This window comes from Danio aesculapii, chromosome 19 (genome assembly GCF_903798145.1).
Source record: "Danio aesculapii chromosome 19, fDanAes4.1, whole genome shotgun sequence".
NCBI classification, from domain to species: domain Eukaryota; kingdom Metazoa; phylum Chordata; class Actinopteri; order Cypriniformes; family Danionidae; genus Danio; species Danio aesculapii.
The window spans coordinates 8154515-8169083 of NC_079453.1; the positions used below are offsets into that span (position 1 = coordinate 8154515).

The 14569-nt window shown below is 36.8% G+C and overlaps 1 protein-coding gene across 1 annotated transcript in view; it reads right to left on the reverse strand.

The window, feature by feature from the left end:
* The window catches only part of LOC130247125 (nectin-2-like), a 354665-nt gene that overhangs the window by 158687 nt on the left and 181409 nt on the right, over positions 1-14569 (reverse strand). The window contains exons 5-6 of the mRNA XM_056480325.1: positions 12234-12351; positions 5828-5976 (exon numbers count right to left, since the gene is read on the reverse strand). Of these exons, the coding sequence (XP_056336300.1) occupies positions 5828-5976; positions 12234-12351 (267 nt within the window). The remainder of the gene's footprint in view (positions 1-5827; positions 5977-12233; positions 12352-14569) is intronic.

The window sequence follows — 14569 nt, forward strand, 5'->3', positions numbered from 1 at the left end:
GATGGGTCAAATATGTAGCATGGTCTTTCTGGAGAAGTTGACCACTGACTAGGGGTGAGTAGAAAATAAAATATGATTCATTGATGCACTGTAATTCTTTCTCTAATGATTCTGAATCGACTCTGTATTCAAATATGATCACAACAACTAGAAATGAACATATAATAAGTGTCGACTGATGCATGTACGTACTGTGTGCTGCCAAATTAGCTTCATTTGGTCAAAAATAAAAAAAATTAAGACTTGTAAGGACAGTGTGGACCTTTTTGTCCATTTTGTAACAGTGCTAAATTACTGCCATGCTAAAAAAAGAAACCTGAAGTTGTAATAGATGCATTATAAACTGCAATTCTTATATGAGTGTGCCTCACAGAGGTGAGCGGGCTTGATAAACCACCTGTAGATCAGGGATGTGCAGTCAGGGGAGGCAGGTGAGGCTGTCATCACCCTCACCTGCCATCATGAGATGTATACTAATGATTAGGCATTGGACGATAACCATTTTCAAGGAAAAGTCAAGGTTTTAAAACCGCCAACATTTTCTGTAATACTGTTCCTAAGGTATGTGTAAGATTTTTTATTTATTTATTTATTTATTTTGTTTTTTTAGGACAACAGTATCTCCAGTAGAAAAAATATCCAAAAATGCTGTTTTAAATTGTAAAGAAATCTGTGTTTTTAAAACAAATCAAGACAGCAGAAGTCAATGATTGATTTGAATTATATAGCCTGACATTTTTACTGCTCTGAAATATCATAAATCTTTCAAAAAATTAAATATATTGTTTTCAAAGGGGAAAAAAGTTTTTGTTTTTAACCCAGACGTTTAAAAAGAATATTTTATAGAGAAGTAATCAATGCTTTCACCGTGAAACAGTGATATTATATCCAAGGTTATCATATCGTCAGCATCTTATACCGGCCCATGCCTCCTAATGACAAAATAAATATCTGTCCACTGATCTGTACTATAAATGTAATTTCTGTAAGATTTCAATCCTTTTTATAATCAAAATAGCAGTTTTTTGCGTATTTCCTGTTCAATTACAGTGTAGAAACGTTTCTGTGATGAGAACTGTGTGTTCTTTTTAGTAGCTCTTTATATTTTGGGGTTTTAATGTTAAATTAAGATCTTGTCCATCCTGAATTTTGTTAATAAAAGTAAGTCATTTTTAAGATGACAGTACTGTCATTTGCAACCCAGGCTCATTCTCATTACGTACCTCTATATATATTTCTGGATAGCGCCAAATACGTCCCAGGAGCTACGTTTTTTGCTCTTTTTGCTTTTGCGAATTCACCAGAGGGCGCTGTGTGCGCTTTTTCAGATCTCAAATTTCTCTCTCGAGTGCCATTCGCACCTGCTGTTCACGAGTGAATCCACCAGAAGCTGCTGTCAACTGACTGACTGACCGACTGACCGATCTCACCATCCACCCCCATCCCGAAACCCAACTGACAGTGTTTTTAAAAGCAATCCAGAAAAAAAGAAAAGGCCTCGCGGCAGCCTGATTTTTACCTCGTTTTCAGATTTGACCACATTCTCGCCATGTTATTTACTTGTTTGTTTTATTTTTTGGCTTTTGCTTTTGTCTTACCTGCTTTCTGGAACCGTTCTTCACCGGACTCGAACCCCGTCGTCACGGTCAACTCCGCTATGTCTCTTAAATCATCCAACGTACGCAACGAGCCACTGTGAAAACTGGTAACAGTGAGAAAACTGTCCACACGAAGGCAAGCGATCAGCTGGTAAGCGCGAAAAGGAATGGCGTCACACCACCCCGTAGCGTTCATTTTAAAGATGAAATGCAGCCATACGTAGCTCTGGCTACATAATTCGCGATTTCCAGAAATGTATATAGGGGTAGGTTTTCAGAATGAGCCAGTGTTGGTCATACACAGATTAAAGTCATAAAAACTCAAGCATAAAAACTTATTAAAATGTAAAGTTAGGTTTGATTATGCGGAGCAGAAGCATTAGGAAAAAATAACATTAAGAATAATTTTGGTTTTTATAAATTGATTAATTAATCAATTAATTAGCATGATTTTTTTCTAATATTTTGTTTGTGGGGTCGATTTGGGTTGAGATAAGTGTAATGTTGTGATTGTTTACTTAACTGTGTTCCATTATTATTCTGTATGATTTAAACCAGCAGATATAACCAGATTAATCTATATATTTCACATGTCATGTACTGTTATTCAAGTATCTGCTTAATATTAAAAAATAATAATAAAAAAATCATTATGGAATCTGATCATGATCCCCAGAATTGGAATCAGATTGAGCGGATTGTCCCTGAAGATTCCCACCCCTACAACGAACCTGATGATGGATTCAAAACATGATGGATGTGTTCAGCAGGGATGTGCCTTGTGTGCTGTTTTTAAGTTGTGCATGCACTTGCATACATACATGCATGCATGCAAATGTAATGCAAAAACACGTTTCCTTAAAAGCAGCCGCTTTTGAGCCCAGTAAACGGCACCGAAACCCAGCCAAGAATTTAAGCAGCTAAATGGCCTTTCCAACCCCCCAAAAGAGCCTACAATGAAAGCCTTTAGTTTTCAGCATTAGCTGTCTGAAAATGGCTGGGGAGGAGAACGAAATGAGGAAAAACTCCTTCTTGGCAAGCTGTATGATTAGTCTGTTCGCTGGCATGAGCTGAGGTCTCCCCCCCTTTCAGAGCAGGAAGAGAAAAAGAGAGTGATTTCAACTTCCAGAGCTTTCTGTCTGGGGGACGTTCCTCTTGATAACAGCCCTCCTTCCGCTCTCTCCTCTCACTTTTTTTTTTAACACATAAACACATACACACACACTTTCTCTCCAGCTAGGCTGGTGGACCAGTTGAGAAGAAGTGCAATCTAGTCTAATTCATGATTCACAAGTACAGTTTTGGGAGATGGCGTCAGCACAAGTCTCGCCTGCAGTCCGCTGGGCTTTGTCATGGTGTGGCATTCGTGTCTGCATTTGTATTAGGGTCTGTTTACACCTGACTTAATGACTTAATTGAAATACACACCGCGCAGCATAATAACGGGCACAAATAGCGGTTGGCAAATGGAAAATAGCGTGTGGAGGTAGTGAATAATTCACACTGAATAACCCCACCATGTGTTTCATATTGAAAAACAAAAGAAAACCTGAGAAAGTTTAAGCTCTGGTTTTAACTTGTTTAAGCTGGTCCTTCAGGCTACCATACTGGTTAGACCTGACAATTACGATGGTTTTTAACCAGTTTCACTTTCAAATGGTCAGGTTGAGAGATCAGCAAGACTGTCCACCTTAACACCAGTCTGGAAGACAATTTAAATCCATTTAGGCCAGCCAAGGTTTAGCTAGTCTGCAAGTCTGACAAGTCAGTGTTTACTTTAGAGATGTACTGAAATGACAATTCTGTTCCAAAACCAAGTCTTCTGGATCAACTGAAACTGAAAAAACTGAAACCTAAATACTTGTTTCTTATTTTATTAACAAATTTAATTTAAGACTTTATAAATATAACTCAATAAGTAATAAAGTGATTTTAAAAAGCACAAGCCAATGATATTTTATGACAGTAGAATAAAACGAGTGGAAATGCGTCCTTTTACCTAGAGTTGCCATGACAGAACAATAGCGGCTGGCAAACGGAAAAATTGCGGATGTGTAAGGTTAATAATTCACACTGAATAACCCCACTATGCGTTCACTGTTGAAAAACAAGAGAAAAAACTGCTTAAACCAGCCTGAGCAAGTTTTAGTTTGTTTAGGCTGGTCCACCAGGATACAGTACTGGTTAGACTGGATGATTTTGATGGTTTTCAACCAGTTTCAACTCTTTTTTTTCATTTTTCAGATGGTCAGGTTGGAAGATGTCTACCTAAACACCAGTCTGGAAGATTATTTAAATCCATTTAAGCCAGCCAAAGTTTAGCTAGCCTTCTGGATCAACTGAAACTGAAAAAAATCATTTATTATTTTATTAAGAAATAGAAACCAATTTAATTTAAGACTTTAAAACATATAGCTCAAGTAATATACTGATTTTAAAAAGCTCAAGCAAATATATTTTTTATGATGAGTGAAAATGCGTCATTTTACCTAGAGTTGCCATCACAGTACAATAGCGCTATTGCAAGCAGCAGGAACAAGTATACTACTGCACAAAGAAATGTCCTTGTAGTCTGATATTTGATATATGAGCGGCTTACATATACATAAGTATACATGTGCCTGAGGGAACATCCACAGAGAGGAATATTATGCTATTTTGACCATTGAGTGAAGAGTTTTTCTCTTTCAGTCCAAAAACGAAAGTGCTATTCTCATCCGATTATTTCCATTGAAATAAAATCCAGTGCATTGCCAACCATCACCAATCAAAAAGAGTTCTAAATCCCTCTAAAACTATAAAAACCGACCAACTTAACCAACCAAGCCAAAGCGGAGGACATCATCTAGCTTAAACAAGCCAAAATTTAGCTAACCTCCCAGTCTGAGCAGCTAACATTCAGCATGTCAGTTTATCTAATCTCTAACCTTCATCAACTAAAAGTGTCAAACACCCCTCTAAATGTGTAGGCATGCTAAGTTAAACTGTTTACATGGTATTAGATGCTTCATAAATGGTCAGATCATTTAAACAGATGAAAGTTGAAACCTGCTCAGACTCTCAAACCATTACGTTCGTTCTAAATCACTTGGTTTTTGTTCTTAACTTCTCTGAAATTTCATCTTTATTAAACACAAACATCATAACAGCTCTTCATCCCTGCTAAAAAAAACAGGCTGAACCAGCATAAAATGACCTCGACCAGCACAAAAACTGGCACACCTTTAATCAGGAATTGAAAGTGCCGTGAAAAACTTCCCATAAACAATAAGGCCATTGACAGAGCAGCTACTTTGTGCAGCTATCATGTAATGTGCCAACACAGAATGTATCAAGAAGTGTGTTTTTACCTGAATCTTTCCGTGTGATTAAACTCCGTATGATACTTTAGCAAAAAATTAGCAACACTACAAAAACATCCCACACTTTCTCGCTACACTGCGCCTACAAAGAGCCTTTGTTCTCCCACAAGACAATTGAAATTTCCAAAAGGATTCCCACGGATTCTAAAAGAGGCTCTTGCGCTTGCCTTGGCATGAGAAAGTGCCAGAAGCACACAGTGGCTTGCGGGGCCTACACGCGTCCGTTTAGCCAAGCGGCGTCTCTGTAGCTGATCGACAGCGGGTAAACATTTCAACAGACATACCATCAAGACAATGTTGTGCGTCAGGGGTTGCACATAGCATGTGCGAGAGTGCGGGACAACAAAGCTGCAGGAAAAGAAAGAAAACCATGCACAGGAACAGAGAGGGAAACAACAATAGCCGTCTTTTATCTTTCTTTTTCTGTTAGAAGAGGTTAATCAAAGATACAACAGTGCTGTGTTGTTAGGGGTGGTGAAGAGGGAAAAAAGAAAACAAGAAGTGAGAAGGAGAAATTAAAAGCAACCCGGCAAACTGGCTCACACCAAGTGACTTCGCAGAGAACAAAGACCTTCTGGAGAAAATCCCGCAAAATTGGGTTAGGCAGGAAAACTAGGAACCCAACCACCGAGTAAAGAGTCTAGCTTCTGAAGCCCACCCACATTAAAGAAGTGAATCCCAGATCAATCCCGCGTACTTGTTTTCCCCTTGTACTGCGTGCAATGAAAAGTGGCGTGCAGTAGTGTCCTAAGCAGGCACGGCATGTTTAGCTTACCGCACCTGGTCAGGACTTTGTTTTCGAGTTGAAAAGTGTACTGAATGTTTGACGTTAGGGTGCGCGTGGCATTCCTGCGTTGCGTTACTCACCGATGACCAAAGCGACCAGCTCTTTCTTCCCAGATCCCAGACGGTTCTTCACCTCACACACGAAAGTGGTGTTGACTGTTTCATCCACCTTCCTCACCAGCAGACGGTTTTCCTCCACTCGTACTGACGAAGGCATCTGACCTGACGCACTGAAGAACAATTGAGAGAAATCAGCATTGATACAGTTTAAAAAATACTCAAAATACACGCATGCATATTTTGTTCGATTGTCTACAGAACAAACTATTATGTTTATTAAAATCTTTCCATTAAATATAAATTGGGGAAAATTTATATACAATAATTCTGGAGGGCTAATAATTCCAACAGTATATCTCTACGTACACTCACCGGCCACTTTATTAGGTACACCTGTCCAACTGCTCGTTAGCGCAAATTTCTAATCAGCCAATCACATGGCAGCAACTCAATGCAGACGATCTGCTCCAGTTCAAACTGACCATTAGAATGAAGGTTGTGGCTCCCAGATGGGCTGGTCTGAGTACTGGGATTTTCATGCACAACCATCTCTAGGGTTTACAGAGAATGGTCCGAAATAAAGAAAATATCCAGTGAGCGGCAGTTCTGTAGGCGCAAATACCCTGTTGATGCCTGATGTCAGAGGAGATTGACCAGACTAGTTGGAGCTGATAGAAAGACAACAGTAACTCAAATAACTCAAACAACCGAGGTAATCAGAAGAGTATCTCTGAACGCACAACATGTCCAACCTTGAGGCGGATGGGCTACAGCAGCAGAAGACCACACCAGGTACCACTCCTGTCAGCTAAGAACAGGAAACTGAGGCTGCAATTGGCACAGGCTCATCAAAACTGGACAATAGAAGATTGGAAAAACGTTGCCTGGTCTGGTGACTCTTGATTTCTGTTGCGACATTTGGATGGTAGGATCAGAATTTGGCGTCAAGCATGGATTCATCCTGCCTTGTTCAGGCTGGTGGTTTAATAGTATGGGGGATATTTTTTTAGCACACTCTGGGCCCATTAGTACCAATTGACCATCATGTCAACGCCACAGCCTACCTGAGTATTGTTGCTGACCATGTCCATCTCTTTATGACCACAGTGTACCATCTTCTGATGGCTTTTTCCAGCAGGATAACACACCATGTCATAAAGTGCGAATCATCTCAGACTGGTTTTTTGAACATGAAAATGAGTCCACTGTACTCAAATGGCCTCCAATGTCACGAGATCTCAATCCAATAGAACACATTTGAGATGTGGTGAAACAGGAGAATCGCATCATGGATGTGCATCCGACAAATCTGCAGCAACTGCGTGATGCTATCGTGTCAATATGGAGCAAAATCTCTGTGGGATATTTCCAGTACCTTGTTGAATCTATGCCATGAAGGATTAAGGCAGTTCTGAAGGCAAAAGAGGGTCCAACATGATGCTAGTAAGGTGTACCTAATAAAGTGGCCAGTGATAAGGACATTGAAGGAAAAGTTCACCAAAGTTTTGGTTCTCGCACTCAAGCCAGCCTCAATGTATATGACTTACTTCTTTGAGACGAACACAGATGTTGCAGAGGCTCTTCCATGCTGTATAATAGTGTTTGGTAGTGGCCATTGTATAAAGCTTCCAAAAAGTGCCTAAATTTGTCGTAAAACTAAATTAAAAACTCAAGTCCCTGATGTATGATGTAAGGCGCATTCACAGTGGAAACTCCAGGAATAGACGTGTTTTCCAGGAATGCCGCATTGTAAATATATTAACAATGTTATACAGTAAAGTTGAGACAAGTTAGTTTTCTTGTTTGTTATTTTCTTCGGTGATAAACTTTGTGGTACTTTAAGTGGTTCCCATGAGACATGTCTATTCAAGCAGCTTCCACTAGGAATGCAGCGTTAAATTTCTCTTAAACTCCATGTCTTACGTCATTCATTATTCATATTACGTCAGTCGTTTGATTTCATAATTGAAAAAATTGAAGTATTTTTATTATTAAAACACATCAATCTGCTTCATAAGACACGCGTATGGCATATCAGAATCAGAATCAGAAAGAGCTTTATTGCCAGGTATTTTCACACATACAAGGAATTTGTTTTCGTGACAGAGCTTCTATAGTGCAACAGAATAACAGAGACAGGACAAAAAACAGATAATAAATATATTTAAAAAAAATACAAGTAGTGAATGGGTTGGTTTACGATGTACTTTTAGAAGATTTTTGAAAAATTACCACTACCCAACACCATTATACACTTTAGATGAGCCAGGATAACATTTTAAACTACTATGAATGTGTTTGTCATAAAGAAACACTCTACTTTGTTAAAGTAGGCTCAATTTACAACTCTCCTAGAGAATTCTATCATTTTTTTTAATCCATTCAGCCAGTTTCTGGGTTTGCGGGAACATTTTTAGATTAGCTTAGCATAGATAATTGAATCGGATTAGACCATTAGCATCTAAAATATTTCAAAACAGTGTTTTTATTTTAAGCTTGACTCTTCTGTGGTTATATTGTGGCTGCAGTGCTGTTACCTAGTTACCTAACCAAGGACTATTTTCAGGTGCTGCGTAATATCCTTGTGCCTGCAGCAACCATGGTACGACAGCAAAGTTATTACACTGGAATGAGAGATAGTCCCTAGCCATATCAGCCTAGAAAAAAGCAACATTTAATTTTCTGTCATGCAACGTAACTACAGATGTGTCAAGCCTTAAATAGGAAAGTTATCAAAACTCTTTTCTTTACATTTTTGAGTGAGATGCTAATGGTCTAATCCGATTCAATGATCTATGCTAAGCTAAGCTAAGCTAAAAGTTCTTCTGCCATACAGAGGAATGAATTGATTCAAAAATGGTACCTCTAGGTGACATAAAATGAGCCTTTTTTCCAAAAAAAAAAATGGAGTGTTAATTTAAAGAAGAAAGTCATTTCCACCGAGGATTGCTTGAGGGTGTGTAAATTAGGAGATCGTTTTCATTTCTGAGCATAAATGACTGAATATAATGAATGCATGTGTTATTATGCTACTCTTTTAAACAAGACTATTACAATTAGGCCTACTCCCTTATAAAATTCGCCAAATAAAACCACTAGGGTCATATATTTGCCAACTAACTTAAAACAGTACAAACAAACTGCTTCATCTAACTGTATGTTGCCCAATAAATCTTGCTAATAAATGTTGTTTCTCGATCTGTATCGATTCGCGTTCTCCTTTGTTGTGTTGAGAAAATGAAGTTGAGCCAGTGAAGCGTTAATAGGCTGCTGTTGCTTTATACCGCGGACAGAGACGCTTCTTCAATTCAGAGCCAATTAGCCTGTAGCTGCTGTTAGCGGCAAGAACTGCCATATTTGACTCGGTTTCAGTCATATATGCAACAACACATAAATATAAATACGAAATATGGATTCCTTCAGACTAAATGAATGCTAATGCTAATGATGCAGAATGAAAACAAAGGCTTCTGTTGTTTCTTTCTCTTTCGAGCAGATGCTCCCATCATTTACTCACCCTCGTGTTGTTGCAGTTCGTTTAAATTAATTATTTTGTTCAGCACAAATGGATAATAAAATGGACAGTTAATGTGTGTATGTGTATCAAACAGTGTTGTCTTAACTTCTGCACTTGTAGAACTTGAAACTTCTGGTTATATATATATATTTATTTTAAAGAACTAGCATTGATTCATAAATCCCAAGATCAATCTTTGAGTTTATGCTGATTCAAATGTTAAAATAGCTTGCAAATAAGTCACATACCATTAAATTTACCTTGGCTGAGTCATTCAGTGTCTACAGCTCATTAGTTCACTAGACAAATTATCTTTATAGATTTGTCCTGAAGAAAATTGTAATGATAATTGGATTTTTTTAAAGGGCCACAGTTGCTTCAGTAAAGCACTGTTTAATAAAACAGCTATTTTTTTATTTAATAAGCACCAAAATGTATTTTTGCTACAAAAGATTTGTACGTTCTACAAATAAATGCTCTTCATTTGAACATTCTATTTAATAAAGCATCTAATCAGCATTTTATAATGATTTCTAAAGTATCATGTGACATTGCAGATTATAATGATGCTGAAGATTCATCATCTGGCAACAATACATATTGGCATACACGGGTTATGATATGATACAGTGTTATATAATGTGATACTGTAAGCAATGCATTCTGTAATTCAATTCAGTTATTTATCTTTCCATTTTTTTAGAAAGAGGATGTAAAACCACTATGGATGCAACAGATCACAAGATTCACATCATTATCATATTATGGTTCTTAAGTTGCAGGTTCTTTTTGGACGAGTACCAATTTATTAAAGGGATAGATCATCATTCATTGATTCACCCTCCACATGATCCAAACCTATTTGACTTTCTATTTTCAGTTGAATGCAAAAGAAGATATTTTGAAGAAAGCTGTAAACCTGTAACCATCGACTTCCATTGTATTTATTTTTTATACCATGGAAGTCAATGGTTACAGGTTTTCAACCTTCTTCAAAATCTCTTCTTTTGTGTTCAACAGAATAAAAAAAACTCATAAAGGTTTGAAACCACTTAAATGTTATAATTTTTTATTTTTGAGTAAACTATCCCTTTAATTATACTGTAAATTAAACATTTAAAGAAAGGTTTATAGCCTAATTAACAAACGTCAAACAATTACAGATATCACACACAATGTAACTACAGAAGAGTCAAGCTTTAGACAGCTTAGAGTTTTTAATAATCAAAACTCTTTGGTCAGTTTTGAGCAAGATGCTAATGGTCTAATCCGATTCAATGATCTATGCTAAGCTAAGCTAAAAGTGCTCCCGCAAGACCCAGAGATCAGCTGAAGGGATTAAAAAATATTTTTAAAATACTGTTTAACTCTGGGAGAGTTAAAAAAATGAGCCTCTTTTTAAAAAGGTTGAGTGTTGCCTTAACACACAGCAAGCCATTGATTATCCTATACATATTTTCCTATACAAAATAAATAAATAGAAAAAAAATAAACGTAATATTATGCACAATGTAACTACAGAAGTGTCATGCTTTATAATATTTAAGGATTTTATCTATCAAAACTCTAATGCTAATGATCTAATCTGATTCAATGATCTATGCTAAGCTAAGCTAAAAACTGCTCCCACAAGACCCGCAGATCAGTTGAATAGATTAAAATGGTAAAACTAAACTGTTTAAATCATAGGAGAGTTGTAATATAAGCCTGTTTTCAAAAAGGTTGAGTGTTGCCTTAATGTACAGCAAGCCATTGATTATCCCTTACATATTTTCCAAACAAAAAAGGAATGAAATATAGAAAAAAGAAATATTACACACATGTAACATTATGGATGTTACACACAATGTGACTACAGAAGAGTCAAGCTTTACTTTAAGTTTTTATCTATCAAAACTCTGGTCATTTTTTGAGCGACATGCTAATGGTCTAATCCGATTGAATGAACTATGCTAAGCTAAGCTAAAAGTGCTCCAGCAAAACCCGGAGATCTGCTGATGGGATTTATCTGGTAAAACTAAACTGTTTAACCCTAGGGGAGTTGTAAAATGAGCCTGTTTTAAAAAAAAAGTTGAGTATTGCCTTAACGCACAGCAAGCCATTAATTATCCCTTACATATTTTCCCACACAAATTAATAAATAAAAATAGAAAAAATAAATATTACACACATGTAGTATTATGGATATTATGCACAATAATATAAAATATAAAATATTATGCACAGAAGAGTCATGCTTTATAAAGTTTAAAGTTTATATCTATCAAAACTTTGCCCATTTTTGAGCGACATGCTAATGGTCTAATCCGATTCAATGAACTATGCTAAGCTAAGCTAAAAGTGCTCATGCCAGACCTAGAAATTGCATGAAAGGATTTAAAAATGGTAAAACTCAACTGTTTAACTCTAGGGGAGTTATAAAATGAGCCTATTACCAAAAAAAGTTGAGTGTTGCCTTTACGCACAGCAAGCCATTGATTATCCCTTACATATCTTTCTGAACACAAATAAAGAAATTAAAAATCGAAAAAATACATCTTAAAAAACATGTAACATTATGAATAGTATGCAAAATAAAACAACAGATGAGTCTAGCTTTGCATAAAGCTTTTCTCTATCAAAGCTTGGGTCATTTTTGAGTGACATGCTAATGGTCTAATCCGATTCAATGAACTATGCTTAGCTAAGCTAAAAGTGCTCCCGAAGATCAGCTGAATTGATTCAAAAATGGTAAAAGTAAACAGTTTAACTCTAGAGGAGTTGTAAAATGAGCCTAAATGTATAAAAAAAATTAGCTCACCAAGCCATTGATTATCCCTTACATCTAATTTCATCTCATTTTGACCAAAACAAAAAAGCATGCAGGTTTGAATGAAGTGAAATTTGGGAACAGCCTGTGAAGTAACTTACACTGTCCAGGAAATCTCGCTGGGTTCCGGGTTGGCATCAGCCTCACAGGTCAAATAGGCATCAGTCCGACCCATGTACCAGTTATTGTCATATCCGTCTATTGTCACAGTGGGTGGGTCTAGAAAAAAAAAATCAAGTGTAAGAGACATCTGCAAATCCTGCATTGAAATAGCAGTTCAAAGGCTGGTTATCTGCGGTTCAGAGAAGATCAAGTTTTGCTGAAGGCTGCACAGCCCTATAGACTTACAAAGCATGTTAAATGCTTAAGAAATGCAGAATGAAAGTGCAAGAGGTGAGGATGTTCCAACAGGGCTGTTTATAAAAAGAATGGTGAAGTTGCAAATCTGTGACATCCTCAAATATTCCAGCTCAGCTATGCAAACACACCTCTGTAAATAGCTTTTTATGGAGAGAGAGAAAAAAACGTGAACAATGTGTTGAGGCAGACATATAACAGAGGCGAAGATGCTTAAATGCATTTTTTGATGTGAAGAGGGGTGGGTGGTGAGAAAAGGTGTTATGAGCAAATGATACGAGAAGGATTATGAGTTCATAAGTGTGTCACTGAGAACGCACTTCTTTACAGGATTAGTTCGGCTAGAAATGAAAATTCCGTCCTCGTTAAAAGCAATTCCGTGTCTTTTTGAAATCGCACGACAGACTTTCTTCCGTGAAACACGAAAGGAGGTGTTTGGAAGAGTCTGCTGGTTGGCTTTACTTTTCAACAGCAATGAATGGGAAAATCAACCAATAAATTTTAAAAACGAGACACAAAACTGTTCTAAAGTCATCAAATTTGATGCTGATAATCAATACTGGTCAATAAAAGCACCACAAAATTTATATTCCCCATTGTTTACTCACACTCGAGTGGTTCTAAACATTTATTTCTTTATTCTGTGGAACACAAAACAAGATATTCTGAAGAATGTTGAAAAAAGCAAGCACTGACATTAATATTAGGAATGAAACAAATACCATTGAAATCAATAGCTGCTTTTCCCCCCAACATTCATTGGTAAATCTTTATTTTTGTGTTCAACAGAAGCAAGAAGCTCAAACAGGTTTAAAAAAAGTAAGATGAGCAAATGATGACAGAATCTTAATTATTGGGTAAACTATGCCTTTAAACAGTATATCAGCCTTAATGGGCTATATGCAAACAGACTTTTAATTTTCAGCCAGGCAGCCCCAGGGGGTTCAGTTGAACTGTCTTTCCATTACAAAATTGTCACATTTAAGATCAGATTTTATTAAAAATCAGCAATCTTCACTGCCTGTTAGATATATGATATGAAGAGCGTCTCAGATCGGACGAGAAGCACTGCATTAAATTCCATTTCCGCCTGCCACGTCTTTAAAATATGACAGTTTTTACCCCAGTGTTTTAAATGGAATTTTTGCGCTAGCCTGCTGCTACTGACGGCGCTAGTGGTTACAACGATCTTTCATCTTGTTTTATGCTTGAACAACTAAATGAATGCTTAAGTCTATTTAACTGAATGTATTGTGATTACATTACAACATCGATGCTGTAAAAACAACCTTGTGACATTGAAAGTGGTCACATTAAGCTTTCACTTGAAGTTTATCATTTGCTTTAAAACTCTAGCTGTGTATAGAGCCTATTGTTTAAAGGGACAGTTCACCTAAAATTTAACTAAAAGTGAAAAAATCTTAACTAAAAAAGCTTACATAGGTTTCTGGGAAAAAAAATCATAACACATTTGATGCTGTTAACCAACACTGGTCGATAAAAGTATGAGTTCACCATAAAATTTAAATTCCCTCATTGTTTACTCACTCGAGTGGTTCTAAACTTTTATTTCTTTATTCTGTGGAACACAAAACAAGATATTCTGAAGAATGTTGAAAAAAGCAGGCACTGACATTAATATTAGGAATGAAACAAATACAGTTGAAATCAATGGCTGCTTTTCCTCCCAACATTCATTGGTAAATCTTTATTTGTGTTCAACAGAAGCAAGAAGCTCAAACAGGTTTAAAAAAGTAAGATGAGTAAATGATGACAGAATTAAAATTTTTGGGTGAACTATGCCTTTAAACAGTATATTAGCCAATAAGCTATATCCACACAGACTTTTAATTTTCCGGCTTCAGGTAAACTGTCTTTCCCTTACAAAATTGTCACGTTTAAGATCTGATTTCTTTAAAAATCAGCGATCTTCACTGCCTGTTTGATATACGATATGAAGAGCGTCTCAGATCTGACAAGAAGCACTGCATTCAATTCCATTTCCCCCCGCCATGTCTTTAAAATATTACAGTTTATTTCACCCTAGTATTTTCAATGGAATTTCTGCGCTAGCCTGCTG